The 22,189-nt window shown below is 45.0% G+C and overlaps 6 protein-coding genes across 6 annotated transcripts; 4 read left to right on the top strand and 2 right to left on the bottom strand. All coding sequences in view use genetic code 12, as the record gives it.

The window, feature by feature from the left end:
* Window positions 1-162: 162 nt before the first annotated feature.
* On the bottom strand, window positions 163-3,855 carry LODBEIA_P04240 (uncharacterized protein; the record flags this gene model as incomplete). Its single annotated transcript, XM_066974439.1, has 1 exon — window positions 163-3,855. One exon carries the CDS (start codon window positions 3,853-3,855, stop codon window positions 163-165), a length of 3,693 nt encoding a protein of 1,230 aa, XP_066827362.1.
* A 5,331-nt stretch (window positions 3,856-9,186) lies between these two features.
* On the top strand, window positions 9,187-11,391 carry LODBEIA_P04230 (uncharacterized protein; the record flags this gene model as incomplete). Its single annotated transcript, XM_066974428.1, has 1 exon — window positions 9,187-11,391. The coding sequence occupies one exon, from the start codon at window positions 9,187-9,189 to the stop codon at window positions 11,389-11,391; it is 2,205 nt and encodes a 734-aa protein (XP_066827361.1).
* A 1,501-nt stretch (window positions 11,392-12,892) lies between these two features.
* LODBEIA_P04220 (uncharacterized protein) lies at window positions 12,893-15,730 on the top strand (the record flags this gene model as incomplete). The annotated part of the gene is made up of 1 exon (XM_066974417.1): window positions 12,893-15,730. The coding sequence occupies one exon, from the start codon at window positions 12,893-12,895 to the stop codon at window positions 15,728-15,730; it is 2,838 nt and encodes a 945-aa protein (XP_066827360.1).
* An 820-nt stretch (window positions 15,731-16,550) lies between these two features.
* On the top strand, window positions 16,551-19,190 carry LODBEIA_P04210 (uncharacterized protein; the record flags this gene model as incomplete). The annotated part of the gene is made up of 1 exon (XM_066974406.1): window positions 16,551-19,190. One exon carries the CDS (start codon window positions 16,551-16,553, stop codon window positions 19,188-19,190), a length of 2,640 nt encoding a protein of 879 aa, XP_066827359.1.
* Window positions 19,191-19,756: 566 nt separating this feature from the next.
* LODBEIA_P04200 (uncharacterized protein) lies at window positions 19,757-21,283 on the top strand (the record flags this gene model as incomplete). The annotated part of the gene is made up of 1 exon (XM_066974395.1): window positions 19,757-21,283. One exon carries the CDS (start codon window positions 19,757-19,759, stop codon window positions 21,281-21,283), a length of 1,527 nt encoding a protein of 508 aa, XP_066827358.1.
* A 38-nt stretch (window positions 21,284-21,321) lies between these two features.
* Window positions 21,322-21,846, bottom strand: LODBEIA_P04190 (uncharacterized protein; the record flags this gene model as incomplete). Its single annotated transcript, XM_066974383.1, has 1 exon — window positions 21,322-21,846. The coding sequence occupies one exon, from the start codon at window positions 21,844-21,846 to the stop codon at window positions 21,322-21,324; it is 525 nt and encodes a 174-aa protein (XP_066827357.1).
* Window positions 21,847-22,189: the final 343 nt, after the last annotated feature.

Genomic DNA, 22,189 nt, shown 5'->3' with positions numbered 1-22,189 from the left:
AACTTGAAAAAATAAATACTTTGATGCGACTTTGAGCCATGCAACAGAATACTGATTTTGCAATAAAAAGAGATCAAATTGTAAAGCCTTTTTATAAAGTATATATATATAATTAAACAAAAGGAAGATAAAAATGTATAATGGAGTCACTTGCAACAGCAATCATTTAGCCCACAAGAGCTTCTGCCACCATGTCGAAGCGCGAGGGTCGTTTGCCATGCCCTCTTCCTTGGAGTCAATTGTCAGCATGGTTGTGCCATTCTCTTGTCCGTGTTTGATTGAAGGTGATGGTGGTGGTCCCTGCGCCCGTGGCACCTCATTCTTTCCATCCCCGTGTGTCACCACCAGTGTATGTTCTTGCTCACGTTCAAAATATGCATTGGCTCCTACAAAGCCCAACGCCACGAGTCCCGGAATCAAGAAAATATCCCTAAACCTCCAACGAGATCCGCCATTTTGAGTATTCTTTGGGGTGTTGTCCTCGCCCAAGATCAAGAGTCTCTTGCCATTTTCCCATTTGCTTCCAACAACTTTCCAATTGTGGGTCTTCAATTGATCCACGCTCCACTCATAAGCTTCCTTCTCACGAGACCTGCTTTCTTGCTGCAGTTTCACGTCCTTGAGATATTGCTCCAACCGGGAAAGGTCAAGCTTCTCCGGTTCTTTTTTAGTCTTTTTATTTGCGTCGCGTTGTGCTTTGCTTTGCTTTTTCGTGGGTTTTGCTGGGTTCAATGGATGCACACTAGAGGAGCCAACGGGTCTCTCTGTGCCTGCAATTGCACCCCCACGGGATTCTGCTTGCGGGTGGTGAATTTCTTTCGAAACCTTGGCCAACTTTGGAATTTGCGGTGGAGTCAAGTTCAGGTTGCTCTTTTGCCCGGTTTCCTCTGCCAGCTTGATGCTGGTGGGATCCAAATTAAAATTAAAACGGCTGGTCTCGGCATCTCTATCCACGGGTGGTGCCGCGGGAGCTGCCGCGCATGCCGCGCGTGCCACGCGTGGGTTCAATGGCACGGACTCAACAGTGGGAACTAGCGCAGGGATTCTCGGTGGAGCCAATTGCTTCTTGTTCTTCATTTGCGTTTCAAACTTGGCAAACGCATCTACGTTGGAAACGACTGTGTCGAGAATTCTTAAGCAATCGGGCGAATTGGCGATGGTAAACTCTTTCAACCTGGAGATGAATTTAATAAAACTTCCCGCGTGTACCTCGCCTTGTGATTTTTCCTCGTTAATCAACATCTCAATTAGCTCGTCACCTTTTGCTAAAACCTTGGCATAGTCGTCAAGGTTTTCAACGTGCTTTTTCAAAAACGCAATATCGGCAACGTGGTTTTCAAGACGTAACCAGTCGGGAACTTGTTTATACTGGACTGGACGTTCGGCTTGTGCCTTTCCACTGTTGTTAGCACGTTTGTTTTCAAACTCTGCAAACACGTCCAGACTGAGAATAACCGAATCGAGAATTTTCAAACAATCGTTTGAGTTATTCACGCAAAACTGCTTCAACTTGGACCTCAACTTGAGGAAGCTGTTTGCATTCAAATCGGGATAAAGTGTGTCGTTACTGGTTATGTCCTCCATAAGCTCGTCAACTTTGTTCATGACAATGCTCATATCATCAAAGTTGCCTCCTAGTTGGTCCTTCAAAAACAAAATCTCGTCCTTGTGGTTTTCAAGATGTAACCACTCTGGTATTTGCTTGTACAAAGTGGTGGCTCCAGTTTCTGCTGTACCAGACTTCAACTTCAGGTTGTATGCTGCCATGATAACAGCGTCATTTGCCAATTGCACAATACGATCGATGTCTCCCACGTTTGTGAAAATGTAATATTGGCGCTCGTGATCGTGTTCATGATCGCCGCCAGTGCCAGAGTTGAAAAGCACCATGAATCGGCAACTTTTCCCCTCAGCAGGGAGAGCCCTACAGTCGGCAACCTCTCCCGAATGTTTCAATTTGTTGATGGCCTCAGAGAACACGCGGTGAAAGCTTTGGTGGTCGGTAACGGCATCCAACGGAAAGTGAAGGAAAAGCAAGATATTCAATGTGCGGTTGTCAAAATCATCGACATCTGCAAACTTGTACCACGGGTACCTGAGGCTTTTCAAATGATGAGCAAATAACCCGCCTCTCATCTGGTCGGAGATGAGCGTCCTCAAGATTTGTTTAGCCTCCTCGGATTCTGTTGCACTTGAACTGGTGTGACAAACGGTGTACAATCGTGCTGCAAACTCATTTATGTCACCGGGGATTTGCTGCGGGCTGTGGAATAGACGTTTAATAGCTTGCAATTCCCAATCAAAACTCTTGCCTTTATAGCTTTGATCAATGACCCACGACAAGTCGCTCCTATTAGCTAATGATTTCTGCAAGATCCTCAACGGAATCTGCAATGCTTCCAAACGTACTTGCAATTCCTTGCACCGGGCAGCAGCAATTGCGTGTTTGAAATACCTGGCACTTCCAACCTCGACATTTTGAAGCACCGCTTTTGCGTGTCTGACATTGTCGGCAAGGTTTGAACTTAACGAATTCAAATCCAAGTGGTCTCTTTTGAGTGCCTCTCTAAGCTCCTTTTGGAAATAGTGCAAACCCTCATGGAGATAGTTTCGTTCATCCCGTTCCCGTTTGGCTAAGGACATGTATTCCTTATGCGCCAATCTCCAGTCATGGTGAGCATCTTTTGCAATATACTGTTGCAAGTCCTTTGCCATGTTGCTGTTGCTGTTGCTGTTGCTGTTGGTCACCTTCCCGGACGAGTCAATGTGCTGGCTGCTCTTCTTTTCTTTTTCGTATTCCCTCATATACATTTCAATCTCTTCATTGGACAAGTCCGGCAAGGACTCCACTCGGTAATTGGTTGCAAGTCGGAGATAGTTTTCAAAAGCAAGCAATTCCTTGTAATAGAAGCAGACAAAGTAGAGACCATACTCTTGTTGCGAGTCGGCGTATTTTTTGCAAACTGGCCATTCATTCTCTGATATCAAGTCGCCAAACCCTTTAGGGTAATCATAACTCCAAAACGCACTCGCGGGGACAAAGTAATCTTGACGTACAACTCCGAGGTTGAGGTTCAACTCAGGAAACAACTCTTGTCCGATTCTGTCGCGCCAAGAGGCTTCAACTACATTACCAGCAGCCATTGCATCATCATCACTTGATGATGATGATAGTTTTTTCTTCTTTTTTGCTTGCAAACATGTCTCAAACCGGGTAAAAGAATGGCCATTAGCCACAACAGTTTCAAGAATAGTCAAGCAATCATGCGAGTTGTTGAAGCAGAATTCGCGCAACTTTGATCCCAAATTGACCAACTTGTCCACATCCACAAAGGGGAAATCCTCTGGGTTGTTCAAGATGCAATCTTCAAGTTGCGAAATCTCCCGCAACACTTTATCCTTGTTGGCAAAACCCGCGGACAAATGATCCGCCAAAAATTCAATTTCCTCGATGTAGTTTTGGAGGTCCAACCAATCGGGAATCTGTTTATACTCCACGTCGCCATAGCCAGTGCCATCTTGGTGCCACACTATTGGCAGTTGGAGGTCCAAGTCAAACTCAAACTCATAAGCAGCAACCTCACTCCACGACGGTTGATTCTCTTGCGAGAATCTGTTTTTATGATTCCGGTTCTTTACTTTCTTGTTCTTTTTCCTCGGGCCATGCGCTTGATCGGTCATGGTAGCCAATGACCTTTCAAACCACAACCATTGGTTTCTCCTTTGGTGGTGGTGCAAGGCATGTCTTGCGTAAAACCCTGTGGTATCCGGGTACACCAGCCCTGCCGACCGTGCTTTTCTTGCCACGTTTGCGTGGATCAGGACTTTCTTTGCCAATTGCTTGCTTGCCAACATCCAAGAAAAGTCAAAAATGAACAGGAAAAAGGAAAAAAGGCTCCAACCAACAAGCGCCACCTGTAGACGTGATTCTTAACAACTAACTGAAAAAAAAATTATAAAAAAAAAAGGGTATTGGAATATTTTCGGTATTGGTTCGTCAAATCCCCCTCGGTGAAAACTTAACAAATTGAATTATGCGGGGTTCGGGATTGCCACTGATAAGCCAAAGGGTCGATTAGGTGAGTGAAAGGTCTTTTTTTTTTCTTCTTCTTCCAATCTATGAACCCAACTTTGGATAAACTTTAGTGATCCAAGAACGAAGAGGAGGAGAGGAAGCGAATCCCTTATAGCAATTGTATCATGAACTCGTGGATCAATTAGAGGCGTATTGTTGTATGATTAGTGGCCGCGGGAGTAGTAGTAGTACGTATGTTTTAGAGCTGATAAGGGATAAGGGGGAGCGAGAGAGCAAGAGAGAAGGGGAGGCCCGTTTGAGCTATCTTACACGACTGCTGGAACCACATGGATGAAAGCAATTTTCATCAACGGAGGAGGCAAAGACTAGCTTCCAAAACCAAAGAGAGATCAAAAATGTTAGTTTTTGGGTGAGGTTTGGTGGGGCTGTCACCATTGACATCGGAAGGTTTTTTGGATCTCAATTTGAAGCAGATATCTTTGTTTGTTGCTAACTTCTTCTAAACATTCATTATTAATTTGCTCCAAGTGCGGAAGATATCACGTGATACGAGAACAACGTTGTATTTTCACTATTTTTGGTGGTTTGTAGCTCCCTTTGACGACCTTTGGTGTGTGTTTGGTTCATGGTTGGGTTCACAATCTCTCCAGTGTAGTTCGCAATTGCTGCAAAAAAAAATGCAAAAAAACATTCTTAGTGGTGTCCTCCCACTGCGACTTTGCTCTACGGGTAGATGCGTAAATGTGGCGGTCCGCTGCACGGGGCAAAAGCGTTTTTTTTTTGTTTTTGCTTTTCGCAGCCATGTTTTTTGAAGTTAGGAACAACTGGGCAAATGTGTTTATCAAGCATTGTTTTCTTTTTGAAATAAAATCTGGTTTCGTTATCTGCTCCTATCTGCTGTAGAATATTGCTGCCTTCGCCTGAGCCTGATGCAGTCTGTGAGAACAACTTTGTTGCCTATAATTCATAGATATCTCCCGGTGCCTTCAAAGAAAACTGTGGTGTGAAGTCCAATCCTTGCATGAAGCGAAAAAACTAGGGTCTTTACATAGTCTCAACGTCTCATATCTGTGACTCTGCTTTGTCCCGAAAGTATGATTTCCTCCCAATTCGATAAAGTGCTTTACTTTTAAGAATAAAAATATATGGTCATAGACGAAAGAAAGTGAGTCATGTGACGCATCATGGAGAGTCATATAAATAACAGGCGGAGTCATTCCAAGTTCAGAGACCAGTTACCTTCTGTAGTGTGGGCTGCTTCCTTGAGAAACCACAACTACGAATACGCTCAAGCTCGGATGTCTTGGGAATGCGAAGTATGCAAGAATCGGTTTGTATACAAGTCGGATTTCATATACCACATGGATTCACTGCGCGGTTTCCATAATGGAGTCTGGGTGGGTAAAAAGAAAATTGAAGCTAGGACGGATAGCGATGAAATATGAGAGTGGACGAGACGGCTGGGGTATAAAAAAAAAGTTCAAAAGTGCCCCTTTGACTTTTATTACCCAGGGCATCAAATTGGTGTATGCTTTTGTCAAATTAGAAGTTGATGAACCCAACTTCCCTTTTTTTCCTTTTTTTTCCTTTTTTTTTGTTCTTTTTTTTTATGGAATGGCATGCTTATGCTTTCATAAAGGCTCCGCTCTCTTTCTTTCTGTCTTTTTAAAATTTTGATGGCCCAGCTTTGACAACGAATAATCTCCAAAAAGCTCTATTTATGAAAACGTTGATTATGGTTCTAAACGAAGAGCACGGCACAGCTACTAACGCGCACTTTTGAGGGGTCAAACAGGTCACCATACTTGAAAACCTCGCTGAATTTTTTCTTTCCCTCATCATTTTGATCTTATTGAAGTAGTTGCAGCTGCTGCATGTTTGCAGTAAGACCACGTCTCGTTCAAGCTGGAGAGAGTAAAGTCGAACCAATGTCTACTCAAACGCGATACGTTTGCAATACATGTCCTGCAACTTTCAAAGAAGAAGCCAGTTTGCTCAAACATCGTGGGAGGAGAAACCTTCGTGGTTATTGCGTCCGTTCGTGGACGTTTACCAATGCAAATGATTGAACGAGGCAGGGCTTTTGCCGCTGTCTCAACTGATAATATAGGATTAAAGAAGGCAGGGAGTGGGGTGCTTGTCACTTTTGGTTCAGTCCAGGCACGAGATAGATGGGCACATGACTGGTTTGCATCTTTGCTTGATGGGGTGACATACTGCCCCAACTGTCAATGGACTCGCCAGTTTGGAAACACGGTCTAGTCCTCGTAAAATGGTTATTCAGCGAGAACGTTTTGGTTGTTGTTGGCGCGGGGTCTGAAGTAGTTGCGAGCTTCAAAATAGTAGTAGCGCGAGACTCCATACTACTAGATTCTATTCTGAACACTCAAGCCGTGGTTCTGCTAACATACAGGAATCATAAAGACACAAGTACGAGTGCTTATACCTCGACTAACTTGCTAAAATACAAAGAAGAAAACAGTTACATACCCTCGTCAAATCTGTAAAACCGTTGAATAAACTAGAATGGTCAGATTCCCATTAGTAAAGTTCCAACTTTCTCGCGGTTCTTTTCTTTTTTTTTTTTACGTTTTTGCAGCCTCCTTTTTTGCAATCAAAGGAGAACTCGAAACTCGACAAGCTTTCTTTTCCTTTCTTCGCCCTTTCCCACCCTTTGCAACATCGCAAATGGTTACCACAAGTGGCCAAAAACAACACCGGCCGGATGGAACAGTGCTGAGTTCAAGTCCAGGTTCAGGTTCATGTTCAAGTTCAAGTTCATTATCCGCGGAAAAGCAGGTTACGTTGAGAAAGGCTTTGCCCTGCAAATTCAAGCAATGCACCACACAGGGGACACAAGGTCTCACGAAACATTTGAGTCATTTTCGTCCAATGAGAGAACGAAAAGAAAAAATGAAGGATGAAGGTTGAAACAGAGGTTTTCCCACATTGCTTGGTGAATAAAATACGCAGGCTTGAAACATTTTCTCGTCTTTGCTTTATCTAGCAACGACTTCAAAATGACGTCAACACTGGGACGATCTGGCATAACCAGCACTGCTTTTTTTGTCGTTTGGCTGCTTGGACTGAATCAAAGTCCCTCAAGTCCCCGCCGTGGCTCTTCCTACCGCCTCCTACCGTCCTCTACCGCCCCACCTCCATCTAGCACCTTCAACATCAACACGGCGGGCATTTTTTCGCACGGCGTCTCCAACTTACTAACAAACAGAAGAGACCCATGCCCCCCACCACTCACAAAAAAAAAAAATTGGAGTCTCCACATCCAACGATTTACTGCCCTCTCCCCTCTGTAAACGCCTGTCACGCGAGAATAAGCTGCCTGTTGAAAAAATCCTGTAGTTGAGCTTGTTGTCAGTTGGAGTGCTGGCAAGATGAAACCGCCCTCTTTAGCCAACTAAAATGTACGTTTTTCTTGTTTGTTTGTTTGTTTCTTTCTTTGACTTTGGCCAATATTATATCGTCCAATCTTCGAGGGTAAAAAAGAATCAAAAAGAAAAAAAAAACCCACGATTTGACTAACCAGGGAAGATCCCTGCTGCGGTTACGACTAAAAAAACGCGGTCCAATCTCACCTGCAACGTTAGTTCATGTGTATTTCGTTTCCCAAATAGGGTGTTTCCGCAATGTCTCGTTGGTCGTTTCTTTTCAAGCATGCCTATGTATTATACACGTATATGTACATATGGGAAAAACTGTCCCACTAGATAGATGGGGCATATGAGCCAAGATGGAGATGTATCGTTGTCTGTCGTACCAGACTTACATTAGCTCGACAGATCCGATTCCTTTTTTATTAAAACTCCCAATCGGATTTAAAAAAGCCAATTCTTGGGAATTTGGGAAAAGTGAGAGAGAGTGTGTGTGTGTGCATTGCGGGAATAATAAATCCCCGGTAATGCTTGACAATTTCGAGAACCGAAGGAAAGGAAAAGGGAAGGGAAGAGGAAGGGTTTTGGTGTGAACCAGATGATGGATTTGACGTGGGTTGGTTGTATCGATGATGTATCGACATGCTCACACCCCCCTTTCTACCCCTGAAAGAACGAAAAAAAAAAAAAAGAAATTTCTTTTGATCCTGCAACTTCAGAAACAAAGAAAGAATCAAAATCACAGCAAACCTGCGTGCCTGCCTCTTGTGCTTTGTCTTCTCTCGAATAATAAAGTGTAGGTCTACTTTCAAAAGGTTGTGCGATGTGTGATGCTGCACCGTGATGCATATGATCTGGGAAAATAGAATGCATAACGACGTTTTATAATTGTTCTCTGATGGCGAGTTTGTGGCGTATTTCCTTGGCCCTTTTCAGAGGAAAACTTTGCAGCAGCAACAACAACAAGCAGAGTATACATCCTTCTCGTGGTAGTCGTCATCATCATCACCGTCCTCATCGTCATCATCGTCACCTACTGTCTACTGGTGTAGAGGCAGTGGAAAGGGTTGGTTGTACGCGCAAGAAAAAAAAATGCCAGACCAGACCAGGCCGGTATGGGATGGGGTGAGTTTTTGCAGTCTTTTTTTTTTTCTTTTTATTACAAACGTACCGTGCCAGGCCAAAGTGACAGCATTCGCTGTTTAATTAGATACGGTTCACGAAGAGTGACCGGGATGACAGATGTGCCTTCCGCAACTAGCCAGTTCCTGTTCCACCACTCAAATTTCTCTTTTCTTTTTTACCTATAAATCGATCCGCTCTTCCTCTTCCTCTTCCTCTCCACCAGCTCGGTGTTTCCCTCGAAAAAAAGCACATTTTTAGAAAACTAGACAGTTAGGTTGGTAACGCATCTAGGGAGCTGTTCTGAATTACACACCATTTTCGCAGATTTCGCAAATTTCCCAGTCATCTTGCTTTCCCCTTCCCGTGCAAAAGTGAAGGGAATTTCTTTTTTTTTTTTTTTTTTTTTTTTGCTTCCTGCACTTTCTGGATCTTTTTTTTCCCGCCTCTTGGTGTGAATGAGGAGACCAACATCGGGAATTCAAAAAGCTCATTCTTTGGTTCCCTTGTTCAGAAGAATCGTTACAACAGAAAGAGGTAACTTCTATTTTGCAGAAGTTTGAGGTTGGGTTTGGATTTGAAGTGTCAATAGGGTTTTGATCCATTTGATTCCACGAGAGAGAGCTAGAACCATTTTCCATGGCCATGAGCCAGCCGTGGGATCTTTCGTTAATGACACATTACTCGTCTCCCCCGTCGCAGGCATCATCGTCATCGGAGGCAGCAGCGGCAGCAGCACTATTTCTGAGGAAATCACCACCGTCACCCACGCCCCCGACTCCGCTTTCGCCGCTGTCGCCTTTTTTGCCAGCAGCTGGGAGTGGGGCGGGAACTGGAGTGGGAACAGCTGCTGCCAGTCCCATTCCAACAAAATCGATCAATATTAAAGGGTTGGAGGAGCTAGTCCGCCGCCAGAATGATGAGCCACACGATCTGTTTCAGCGCCACTACCATGACCCCCACAGACCCCGCGACCTCCCACGTGTACAACTGCACCACGATGGAGCTGTGTCTACGATAATGGCAGGTGCTTCAGTGCTGTCGCCGTATGCTAGACCCAAACCTTCGTCCCCCAGTGGCAATCTCCCTTCTTTGGATCAGCTAGTCAATGACTGTTTCCTTCTTTCGATAAGCAAACTAGATTTAGAAGATGGCAATGTCCAGTTTGAAGGCGACGACATCGAGTCGAGGGTTGACTTGGCACAACAATTTCACGATTTTTTAAACAAGCAGCATTGCCAGGAAAACCTTGACTTTTTGATTGATATATACCGCTACGAGCACAACTACAATTCAAAGACTTGCATTTCACGATCTAGTAGCAGAAACAGTGGCAAACTCAGGTTACCCGTGGTGGCGCGCTCCAATTCGCCCGTTGCAAAGGCAAATAGCCTACGCCACCATGGCAAGTCGTCTTCGGTGACTTCTTTGGATTCACTCCGATATTTGTCTAGGGCATCCACCAAGGAGGACTTGTTGGACCCTCAGCATGCCTTGATCTCTACTATTGACGATTTGGATCTTAGTGAGCCTTGGAAAGAGTTTTGCCAGAAACAAATTGATGAAGAAGATGAAGAAGAAGAGGAGGAGGAAGAAGAAGAAGAAGAAGAAGAGAACGAATCGGATTTTGAAAAGAGCGATGATGAAGACGCTGAGGAAAAGTACTTGTATATAAGAAAAGACGACTTGCAGGAGCTTCACCATGACTGGGATGCTATCATCGATACATATATCAAGCATGATTCACCTTTGCAAATCAACATCTCACAAAGGTTGTACAAGGAGATTGTTGAAGAAAGCCACGATTCAGACGTTCAGCTACACGATCCGTTGATCTTGTTGAAGGCAAGAAACGAAGTTTTGCGACTCTTGAAGGAAAACGGATACTTTGAGTTTCTCAGTTACATCAAGAAGAAGGAGAAATTGCAGCAACAACAAAAACAACAGCAACATCAGCAACAGCAGAAACAACAAAAGCATCAACAAAAACAGCAGAAGGAAGAGTCAGTAGAATCACCAGGTTCAAGCAATTTGCAGCCAGATAGATTTGATCATCCGGTGGGAGCATCCCCATTATCGGCGAGACTGGATACCCCAAAGAGCCAAGTGTTTGGTTCTGCTCCAGATCAACCAAATACACATCCCGATGCAGCAGCTGCCGCCTCGATTCCCATCTCCAATCCATCTCGCGGGTCAACATCTTCTATCCCCATCTCGACTCCATCGCGAGAAGTCTCATCGTCGCAGTCGAGCACCCAGCTGTCATCGTTCTTGAACAAGCTCTCGATACCGAAAAGGGTTAAACATCAGCATTCTCAGCTGAATCTGTTGCGCAACAGCAACTCCCCTCGCGCATGTACATCGCCGGTTGACTCTGAAGGATCTCCTGTACCTTCTTTACTGAGTCTAATGGGCCATTTGAAGCTCAGTAACAACAACAGCAGCAGCAATAACAACAGCAATAACAACAACAGTTCAAGTGATGCTTCTTCGACTGTGAGTGTTGGCAGTTACACGTCCAAACAAAGCACCTTGCCCAAATTGAAAAGCAAATCAAAAACACACAATAAACCACATTCCCACTACAACCGCCACCAATTCCAAGGCATTTCCGACGTCATTTCCAACGAAAGTAACCATCGAAACTTGAGGGATTCACCTCAACTTTCAGCGACTCCAGAGCCAACAACATTCCTCGCAGTCGCCACCGAGGATTTCCGGTCCCTCAACTCGAGCCCAATCTCAATAGATAGTTCCGCGAGCAACTCGGGCACAACGAGCCCCATGACTTCCTCATTGTTGAGCTCATCTTTGAAGTTCTGGCGGAAAAAGTCCAACAACTAGCCTTCAAACCGGATAAAAAAGCAAGCGATACAAAAGAACAAATAAATTATTTTCGTGTTACTATTATCATTAGCATTATTATTATTATAGAGTAGAGATATATAAAGATAGATTAGGGTTACTTATAGACTTATAGATTGCATTAACCTGGTGGCCAAACCCCCAAACCCCAAACCTCAAGCCCCAAACCTCAAGCCACTGAAACGTAGACTGTAAGAGAAGTGAAACCTACACGGTAGCAAATATCAAAAACTTTTTTTGCCAGCAGAGAAAAAGGCGTCTTTGTGAGTGCAGCACAGGCTCTCGATTAAGGAAGTTGCAGCTCGAGGTAGCGTCGTCACTAAGCGGTTTTTTTTTCACACCCACCCTTCCCCAGGCACAAGCATATTTGGTTGTGACAAGCGGAGCAGCGGGAGTCTAGAGGAATGCGGAGGTGGAGCTTACTGGGAGCTTTGAATTCGTAACGACTCGAATGCGCTGGCATCTTGCTGGCTCTCGGTGGAAAAAAACACCACAATTTCTGGTAAAGTCCGGGCGCTGTATCAACTGATTCCGGTACAGCGATTGTTGCAAAAAAAAAAAAAAAATAAACAATCTACCTTGTTGATGAGTTGGCGTGGTTGTAGTGGTGGTAGTGGTTGTGGGTGCTACTGGGTGACATCATCAATTCTCAATGTGGATGTGTCAAAACTCGGGATATTTCTTGGTACGTATGCTTTTTTGATACAAATGCAACACTTTTGACATCTTCGCTCTTTCTACTCCACAGTAGCAAGTTTGGAGTACGAGTTGTTTGGATTGTTATTGCCCTCTTTTTTTTTTGAACGGTACTTCTCGAGATTTCTCTCCTTAGTGTTTGTATTGTTCCTTTGCTCCGTTGCATTCCATTCTGTATGAGAATTATGATTGCCGTTTCGTACTCTCTCTCTCACGTAGTACGTAGTGGGTAGGCGATGGTTGTCTGTTACCCCCTAATGCTGCAGCCGAGTAGCAACAATAGATAACGTAGCTGAACCAGCAACAGCAACAGCAACAAGCACGAGATTAGAGATTAGATTAGCGGCAGAAGGGAAAGCCACTGGCAATAGTTCCCGAGGTTTGGAATGGACCAGGAGAGCTTTCGGCTGTATAAATTCTCTGGTGCACTTTACAATCTATTTACTTCCTTCCAGAATTCCTACAATCTGCGGGGGGACGGAGTTGAGGGCAGACAGGCAGACAGCCATTTTGGGGATATCTAACCGTCTGCATCTCTCATTTCTCCTATCCGCTTAATCCTTTTCCATCGACTACACAACCCAACTCCATCCTGTCATCACTCATTCCCTCACTCACCTACTCACTCGTCGCCACTGCCACTGCCACTTCCACCCAAAGTCTCCACGCACGTCTCAGGTACCCCGACAATATAAGATTTTAGAATTTGGCTTCAATTGAGACCACCTCTTGGGGGAACAAAGAAAGAGAGAGAGAGACTGGGGCTGAGGGTAGAGGTTAGACCATGGATACGACGCAGCAGCCATCGTCTAGTTCGTCAAATGAACAAGAACAGAGACCAAGCACCCCCGAGCCTCAAACACAACCAACACAGGTGCGAGCTCGAGCTCGAGCTCATCATCATCATCATCATAATCACAACCATAATCACCACCTCTCAGGTTCAAGTTCCAGCAAGCCACTAGCAGCAGCAGCAGATTTAGATTTAGCTTCGGCGCCACAGTATGACCCGGCGCAAGTGCGACACCAGTATGGTGATAACAACACCAATGTTAAGAGCGCACCATCAACGACCCCACCGCCAACTCCACCCACCAAGCAACGGCAGCAAAAGCAGCAACAAGATGGCACGTTCTCAAACTTTCAGTTGCCAAACGACATTTTAAAGAACCTCACACCCATAGCCAAGTCGCCACCAAAAGACAAATCGAGAACGTACTTGAGGAGGCAGAGGTACATTGGCAAAGTCCAATTAAAGCTCCGTGCCCAACATAATCGAATCGATAAACAGATTCGAGATTGCAAAGATGAACAAATGCGATTGATCCAATTCCAGTCTGCTCGATTATCTGCTGAGTTTGAAAATGCTCGCAGTAGGAGAGACGAGTATCTCCAGTCGATTCGCGATCGAGCTGGTAGGTTTGTTCGAGTTGAAACGTTGCCCGTTGAATCTGCTCCTGTTGAGCATGTGTTTTTCGCACTGGCTAATGAATCTGGATCTGATGCTGGTGAAAGAAAAGATAAAAGACTAGCGCAGCTTGAGAGTTGCTGCCCTCGTGTGGCTGTTGCCATGGTGGACCTTCAACGACGATGCCGTGCCGTTGTTTTCAACGAACACATCAGGTTCATTCAACAAACTTGCTTTTTGAATAAATTTGAAACGATTTCATTTACTCAAGTGTTGACTGTTCTCAACTCGGAGTCAAGTATCAAAAAGAGCCTCGCTTATATCATCCAATACTTGAAGATCGCCGCGAATCAATACGAAGTCAAGTCTTTTCTTTACTGTTTTATCATGATTTCAGACTTTATCGACTGCATGCAGAATGGTCTGCATCATCCCGGGTTCAACTGCAACTCCACCACCATAAACACTAGCACCACCTCTGGTACAGCTGGGCTTGGCCGGTCCAGCACCCGCGCCAGCACCAGCGCCAGCACCAGTGAAGAGACCAATTTCTACAACAACTGTATTTGGGTGATGCTATACAAGGTCAGCACTTGTATGATCCAGGAGTTTAAAAAAGTCGTCTTTGCCAAACAGGTGAATGCAAAATTCATCAAACACTGGACCACGTTCAAGTTCATTTTTAAAATCTTCAAGTGGAATCATCTCAAGGGGATCAAAGAGTTGCTCTACGGGTCAATTTCGATTGCCGATCAGCAGCTTCGAATCTTGCAATTTGAACAAGGCTCAAACTTGACTCATATAAGTCGGCAACGAACGAAGCTCAACTTGGAGTTGGCGTTGTTGAGTAGGTACAATGTGCGCAATTTGGAAGAGTTTAATTTCTCCGATGAAGTTGTCAGTTTCACCACGCCCATTCTCCAGCATATTAGAGAAGTGATGGGCCAGTTGCAATCAAACAAGCTGATGCATAGTTTTATCCAGAATCGGCCAAACTTTATATGCTTTGACTCGGCGAAATTCCACATTCCTGAAATATTACCCTTAGATGAATGGAGAAGTTTCTGGATGAGTTTTTATTTCGAGAAATACGCCAACAAACGAAGCTTCCCGCTGAAGTTGAAGACGGGTTACTTGGGAGAAATCGAGCCATCTTCACCCGCGGGAGTGTTCAACTACCGGGAAATGATTGATTCCATGATTGATATCGCCTCGCTCGACCTCGCGAGCTGTTATGAGTATTTGTATGATTTTTATTTGGAGTTTAGCCATGTGGTCCCTTCGTTTCCCAATATCGAGGGAACAGTGCCGGACATTTTCAAGATCCAAAAGCTAATTGACCATTTCCGGGGCTCCAAAATTGGCAAATTGTTCCACTTTGACGAAGAGTACGACGTGCAGGACCCAACGCAATTGAAATACAACATTGTCACGCAGTGGATCAAAAAGTGCCAATTTGATAAATTCGACGAGTTTGCCAAGTTTGAAAACTTGTTTGTGATTGTCAACAGCGCCAATTTCGACAATTTGAAGTATGCCATTGTTCCTCAAAATCCAAATCTCTTGTTTCCCAAGTTTTACAAGATATTGACCAAGATCCAAGATATCGAGATCAACGAGCAACGGGCGCTCCATATAGTCGATGCATCTTGCAAAAACAGGATCGAAAAGCTCTTGACTACAAAGCCCAGGCCCAATTTCGATGCAGAAAAGTTTTTCCGCAATGTGCTCTGCTTTATGATTGCCCACAATGACAAAGGTGATGGTGACGAGGATGGCGAGGATGAAGATGACTATGAAGAGAATGAAATAACGGTCAACTTTGCCCAGCATTTAAAGTCATTCACTAGGCAATGGAACAAGTTGGTCAACACCGACTGCTTGCTGATCATGTTTCGAGCCTACTATGGCTGCGACATCCCCAAGAAAAACTTGTCACTGCACCTACTATCCCTCGACCAAATTCAAGATGCCAATTTTGTCACGTACTACAAGACCCATTCGCCTGCAATCAAGGCCATTTTTCGTGGGAAATGGCTAGCGGCGATGGAGAGCCGTCACCGGGGTGCTCAAGTCGGCATGAGCGGCGTTTTCCATCGGTGCTTGCGGGACATTGAGATTTTAAGCGGCGAGATCTCGCAATTTACTTCGTATTTGTATTTGGTTTACCAGCCTATTTTCAACTGGATCTATGAGGATTTGGCCATGCCCTAGTCTTGTGTGGGTGAAATTGAAAGGAGAAGAAGGAGAAGAAAAGGAAAGGGGCCAGGTGGCTTGCTTATTTATTACTGGGGTTTATTAGAGACTTTTTTTATATTTCTTTTTTTTGCTTTCTTGTTGGTGTTTGTGTATGGACGATTTTGTTAATTTTAATAGACTGACTTTTTTTTTTACTATTTTGCAACCGTGTTGAAAGAGGTTCGAATGGTTCGCAATAGCGTCAATAGCGTCAAAAGCGTCAAAAGCGCCAAAGCATCTCTCGTTCCTACTGTATCTCTCTCTCCATACGTGAACACTTCTAATGGCATCCCCTCTGAGGCAACCTTACGACTGACTTACCTTATAGAACTAGGTCTTTGCCATGAAACCCCCTTCAAACTCATTTGAAAAAAGCAAAAAAGAAATTTTTTTCTTTCAACAGCAAATGCATATAGTGCTAACGGTCTATCAACTGTGGTTGGTTCTCGGTATACATCGCATACATGTCCCATATGCTGTCCCCCCCCCCTAATGTTCTAGACCACACATGGTAGCGTCCATAATAAAGATTAAACATGGCGCTTAGCAAAATTTTCAATTACTCATTTGAGAAGAAGGCGACGACAGCCACCACCACCCCCACTCCACACACACACAGTCCTCACTACTTGAATAAAAATTTTCTTTCTTTTCAGTCCCGTTTCCTCATCTGATTTTCAAGCATATATATTTATATATACATATATATAAAGAGGCGAGAAGTATACCCAGTTGTATCTTTTGCCGTTCTTTCATAGAAGTTTGTTGCATTGCCCATACCACATATAGCAGCACGATGTTGAAGCAAGCTGTTTTCCAGAGATCGTCCCATGTGTCAAGGACAAGCGTTGCTGCTAGGTTAGCTAGAAAATCAACCTCGGTCGGGGTGAACAGTGTCTTGTTGGCCCGTCACCAAGTTAGGAACAAGTCGACAAAGAGCTCGAGCTCGAGCTCGAGCTCTGTGGCAACACCAGCAGCATCAGCAGCTCCATCGCCCGCCAGAAACTACTCCACCAAGTCCACAGTTATCCAGTTATTAAACAACATTGGCTCCAAGCGAGAAGTTGAACAGTATTTGAAATACTTCACCTCGGTCAGCTCGCAGCAGTTTGCCGTGATCAAAGTGGGCGGCGCAATCATCACTCAGCAATTGGACGAGTTGGCATCGTGTTTAGCATTCTTGTACCATGTGGGCTTGTACCCGATAGTCTTGCACGGCACGGGCCCCCAGATCAACGAGTTGTTGGAGAACGAGGGCGTTGAGCCTGAATACATCGACGGGATAAGAATCACCAACCCCAAGACCATGGAGGTTGTCCGCAAGTGTTTTCTTGAGCAGAACTTGCGATTAGTTACTGCATTGGAGAAAATTGGCGTCCATGCTCGTCCCATCACTGCTGGGGTTTTCCAAGCTGAGTATTTGAACAAGGAGAAGTACGACTTGGTTGGTAAGATCACCGGTGTCAACAAGTCGCCTGTTGAAGCTGCTATCACTGCTGGCTATTTGCCGATTTTGACTAGTTTGGCTGAGACTGCGAGCGGCCAGTTGTTGAACGTGAATGCCGATGTCGCTGCCGGTGAGTTGGCCCGCGAGTTTGAGCCTTTGAAGATTGTTTACTTGAATGAAAAAGGTGGTATCATCAATGGCAACACCGGAGAAAAAGTCTCCATCATCAATTTGGACGAGGAGTATGAGGAATTAATGAAGGAGAGCTGGGTCAAGTATGGTACCAAGTTGAAGATCAAGGAGATCCATGACTTGTTGCAGCATTTGCCTAGATCGTCCTCGGTTGCAATCATTGATGTCGATGATTTGCAAAAGGAGTTGTTTACTGATTCAGGTGCTGGTACTTTGATCAGAAGAGGCTACAAGTTAATCAACAGAAACTCGTTGCGTGAATTTGGCAACCCCGATTTATTGAGAACTGCATTGTTGAGAGACCCCGAGATCAAAGCTGGTAAGTTATCGGTTGCTTCGTATTTGAAATTCTTGGAATCTGTGCAATTTAAGAGCTACGGCGATGAACCTTTGGAAGTGTTGGCTATTGTTCTTAACGAAGACGGCAAGGTCCCCAAATTGGACAAGTTCTTGTCGTCAAAGACGGGCTGGCTAAACAATGTCACCGATAACATTTTCAACTCGATTAAAAAGGACTTTGAGTCCTTGTGCTGGATCGTGGATGAAAACGACGCCAACTTGGCCTGGTACTTTTCCAAATCTGACGGTTCATTTGCCAAAAACGGCCAAATCATCTTTTGGTACGGGTTAAAGACACCGGAGGCTGCTGAGTTGATCAAGGAGTTTGACAACTCCGCTATTGGATCTTCATTATCATCAGCTAAGGAGTCGGGTGTCTTTTCATCAAGCCAACAAAAGAGAGGCTTGCACTTGAAAAGATCATTAGCCACCTCGGCTAACCCTAACCCACCTCTTAGAGAGGGCAAGAGCCAGGAAAAGAAAAAAGTTGCTTTGATTGGAGCTAGAGGCTACACTGGACAAAACTTGATCAAGTTGATTGACAACCATCCGTACTTGGAGATCTCCCACGTTTCTTCTCGTGAGTTGGAAGGTCAAAAATTGAAAGGCTACAACAAGGACACCATCATTTATTCCAATTTGCAGCCAGAAGATATCAAATTGTTGGAAGAAAAAGGCGAAGTTGACGTTTGGGTTATGGCTTTACCCAATGGTGTCTGCAAGCCATTTGTTGATGTCATTGATTCTGTTGGCAACTCCAAATCCAAGATTATTGACTTGTCTGCCGATTACAGATTCGACACTACCGGCGACTGGACGTATGGATTGCCCGAGCTCAACGATCGTCAAGCCATTGCCAATGCAAAGAAAATTTCAAACCCAGGCTGTTATGCCACTGCAGCTCAAGTCGCCATTGCCCCATTGGTTGAGTACATTGAGAATGGCAAACCCAGCATCTTTGGTGTTTCGGGATACTCGGGTGCCGGAACCAAGCCATCACCAAAGAATGACGTTGCAGTTCTTTCCAATAACCTCATCCCTTATTCCTTAACTGACCACGTTCACGAGCGTGAAATCTCGTCGCAATTGAAGCAGAAGGTCGATTTTACCCCACACGTTGCCCAATGGTTCCAAGGTATTTCTCACACCATCAACATCCCCATCAAGAAGCACAGCCTAACTTCAAGAGAAATTAGAAACATTTACCAGGACAGGTACCAGAATGAACAATTGATCACCATAAGTGGCGAAGCTCCCTTGGTCAAGGACATCAGTGGGAAACATGGCGTTGTCATTGGTGGCTTTGCAGTCAACTCCGATGAAGATAGGGTTGTTGTTGTAGCTACTATTGACAACTTGTTGAAGGGTGCTGCTACTCAATGCTTACAAAACATTAACTTGTCGCAAGGTTTCGGCGAATACGAAGGTATCCCTGACGACACGGTGATCAGGGGTTAAAAAGGGAAAAAAAAAAGGAAAAAAAGGCGCTTTATTCTTTTTACTTGATATATACATATATATAGAAGGATATGTATAACTTTTTCATAGACATATATTCATTACAATCCAGGAGAAAGAGACTTGCGGGTTGAAGATGTGAAGGCTCGTGGAGTTGGGCTGGGTCGAGCAGAGCCCGGGAGAAACCGACCATAGACCGAGCAGAAACCGGGAAGAAACCGATCATAGACCGAGCAGATACCGGGCATAAACCGAGTATATCTCAAGCCGAGCCGACGACCCGAACAAAAACCGAAAGAACAAATCCCGAGACGAGAATACCCGGTGCCGGAGAAAGGCAGAGCCGAAAAACAACCTAACATTACCAGAAGCCGAGCCGAGTCACGTGGAAGGCGACTTGAAATCCAATACAAGTTGACAGCGCTACCAACAGAGCGCTCCAATCTATCTCATACCTCATGGATCTCAAAGCTCTCTCTTTCTGCCCTCTACACACTGTATCCTCAATCCCCACCCCCACACGGACCAGCCAACTTCACTCCCCTCCCCCCCCCTTACAGTTCCGCATGCTCGTCTCCCCTGAAAACTTCGGAGTAGTTGAACCAGGCATATACAGATGTTCCAAAATCGAAGTTGAGAATTTCCAATTCTTGGAAACGCTAACCTTGAAATCTATAGTGGTGCTAGATGCCGAAAAACCACCGCGATCAATTTCAAATTTTCTAGACACCAACAAGATCGACTTGTATAATCTTGGCGACCTCAAGATTTCCAACCATCAGCATACGGGAGTCTCATCCAAGACCGATTTGGAAGACTACGAACTCAACAACAACAGCGGTAACAATAACAATAATAGTAGCGAAGTTGTATCGAATTCGTCATCACGCACCTCATCCCAATTTGTCGACCATGCCCATGCCCAGGTTGTGCCTGCGCTAGTGCCGCTCTTGTCGCGAAGTAACCGCGATCAATGGATGTTGATCGAGAAAAACCTCATTGTGAAATCTTTCGAGTTGCTCTTCAACAGTCGAAGACACCCCATTTTGATCATTGACTCCACGGCGACGTTGATGGGGATATTGCGCAAGATTCAGAAATGGAACTTTAATCTGATTTTGAACGAGTATAGGATATTCAACGGCACCTCGAATAAGAACAACTATTTTGCGGAAACGTTTCTCGAGTTGATCTCGATTGAGTTGGTGCCATATGAAAATCGCAAACGCAGTCCCTTTGGCAGCCGCAGAAACTCGGCTGCGAGATCAATGAAGTACCTGAATAGCAGCTCGGGCCAGGAGAAGCTTCAGCAGTTGCAGAAGAGTCCCGTTATATACGCTACGGATTTGAGTCGTCTGGACGACTTGGGCACTGGGGCTGATTACGAAGAAGAAGCAATCGCTGACGAGGAGGAAGATGGAGAGGACGATGATGGTGATGATGAGGACGACGACGAGGATGACGGATACGACAGCTTGGACGATATGGATGACATGGATGATGATTTGCTTTCTGCCTCGCCGCAAATCCCGGAAAACCTACTCAAGTTTGTCGAACAGCGCAAACTAGATAAACAGCAACAACTGCAACTGCAGCTGCAGACTCAGCCAAATAGCGGTCGCAATTCCATTGACAATGACTTCGAGAATGGCTACAACTCGCCTCGTTCTATGCGAAGCCCCATTATGGGTCCCAGTAGTCGAAACAACAGCATAACTGAGTCGTACTTGAACCTAGTGCGAGGCATGGACCGTCGCCGATCCTCGTCAGGGGAGATTATGAGAAATATCAAGTTTAGAAACCCCGCGGCGAAAGAAGGGGGCACGTCGCCAGCAACGTTGAGACGGAAAAGCTCGGCCAAAGGTATAAGCACTTTCTTAGGCGGCAGTGGTGGCAGCGATGAAAACTCGGCCGTTGCCAAACCCGTTGATTTCAAATACTACAAAAATCTACATAAACATCGAACGGAGTTTGAAAATGTTGGCACGATCAAGTTGAAATTGCCTGCTGAACACAAATTGCCGGGATGGTTCATCAAGGGCCGCGATGTGTGGGAAAAGAATTACAAGTTGTTGAATAGTGACACTATATAGCCGTGTACCTCCCCCAAAAAAAAAGGTAAAAAGCATCTTCACCGCGAGTACCTTGCGCTTGAGTAGCCAGGCAGTGGTTGTTGTCTAGACTTATTGTACATGTCCTGTAATCTGCTCGAGCTTCGAGCAGGTGCGCCGGGTCTCGCCGTCTGCTGCTGCTGCTGCTGCTGCTGTTGTTGTTGTTGCTGTTGATTGTACGTCCTCTGCGAATAGCTATTATTGAACAAATTGTCCTGCTTAACAGGCTGAAACTGCGAATCGCCATAGCTCTGACTAGTAGTATACGAGCTAGTTCGACCACTGCTAGCACCATTTCTCTGCGTTGTTCTTCCGTATTGTGCTTGTTGACTTTGGTGGTCAAACGTCTTGACGCCTAGCCATTCCGGGTACGGCAAGCCCTTGGACTCGTAGTACTTGACAAATGCCCGATGCACGAGTGTGTCGTCTTCCGTGGACCCGTCTTGTTCTTGATATCCTCCTGCTAGCGATAAGTTTGCAAATTTCGTGCTGTAGTTTTCCTTGATTTTGGAAAAGAATCCTCCTCCTGAGTTTGAGTGCTGCATTTCGTGGGCCAGTGTTGATGGTGGTGGTGGTGGTGGTGGAAATAGTGCTGATAGTGCTACGTAGTTGAATAGAACTAGCAAGGCATAAAAGACCCCACAGTGGTGGACACTATTGCCTTATTTGGAATTTCGGAATCTACATCGAACGCGAGTGTCGCGGAAACTCGGCTGACGCATTCACGACACTAGAACATGACACTGCTGCGGCGCCTTCCCAATTAGGCACATCTCCCTCTGGCTCCCTTCTCTGCCTCTCTTCGCATCCGATGCTGCCCACAGATTGAAAAAATTAAATTTCCACCATGCCATTGATCTTCTGGATGAAAAAAAAAATTCTAGAGGC

Source organism: Lodderomyces beijingensis (assembly GCF_963989305.1).
Source record: "Lodderomyces beijingensis strain CBS 14171 genome assembly, chromosome: 1".
Taxonomy (NCBI): domain Eukaryota; kingdom Fungi; phylum Ascomycota; class Pichiomycetes; order Serinales; family Debaryomycetaceae; genus Lodderomyces; species Lodderomyces beijingensis.
Note: the sequence above shows the minus strand (reverse complement) of the source record. Positions and strands in the feature narration are given on the sequence as shown.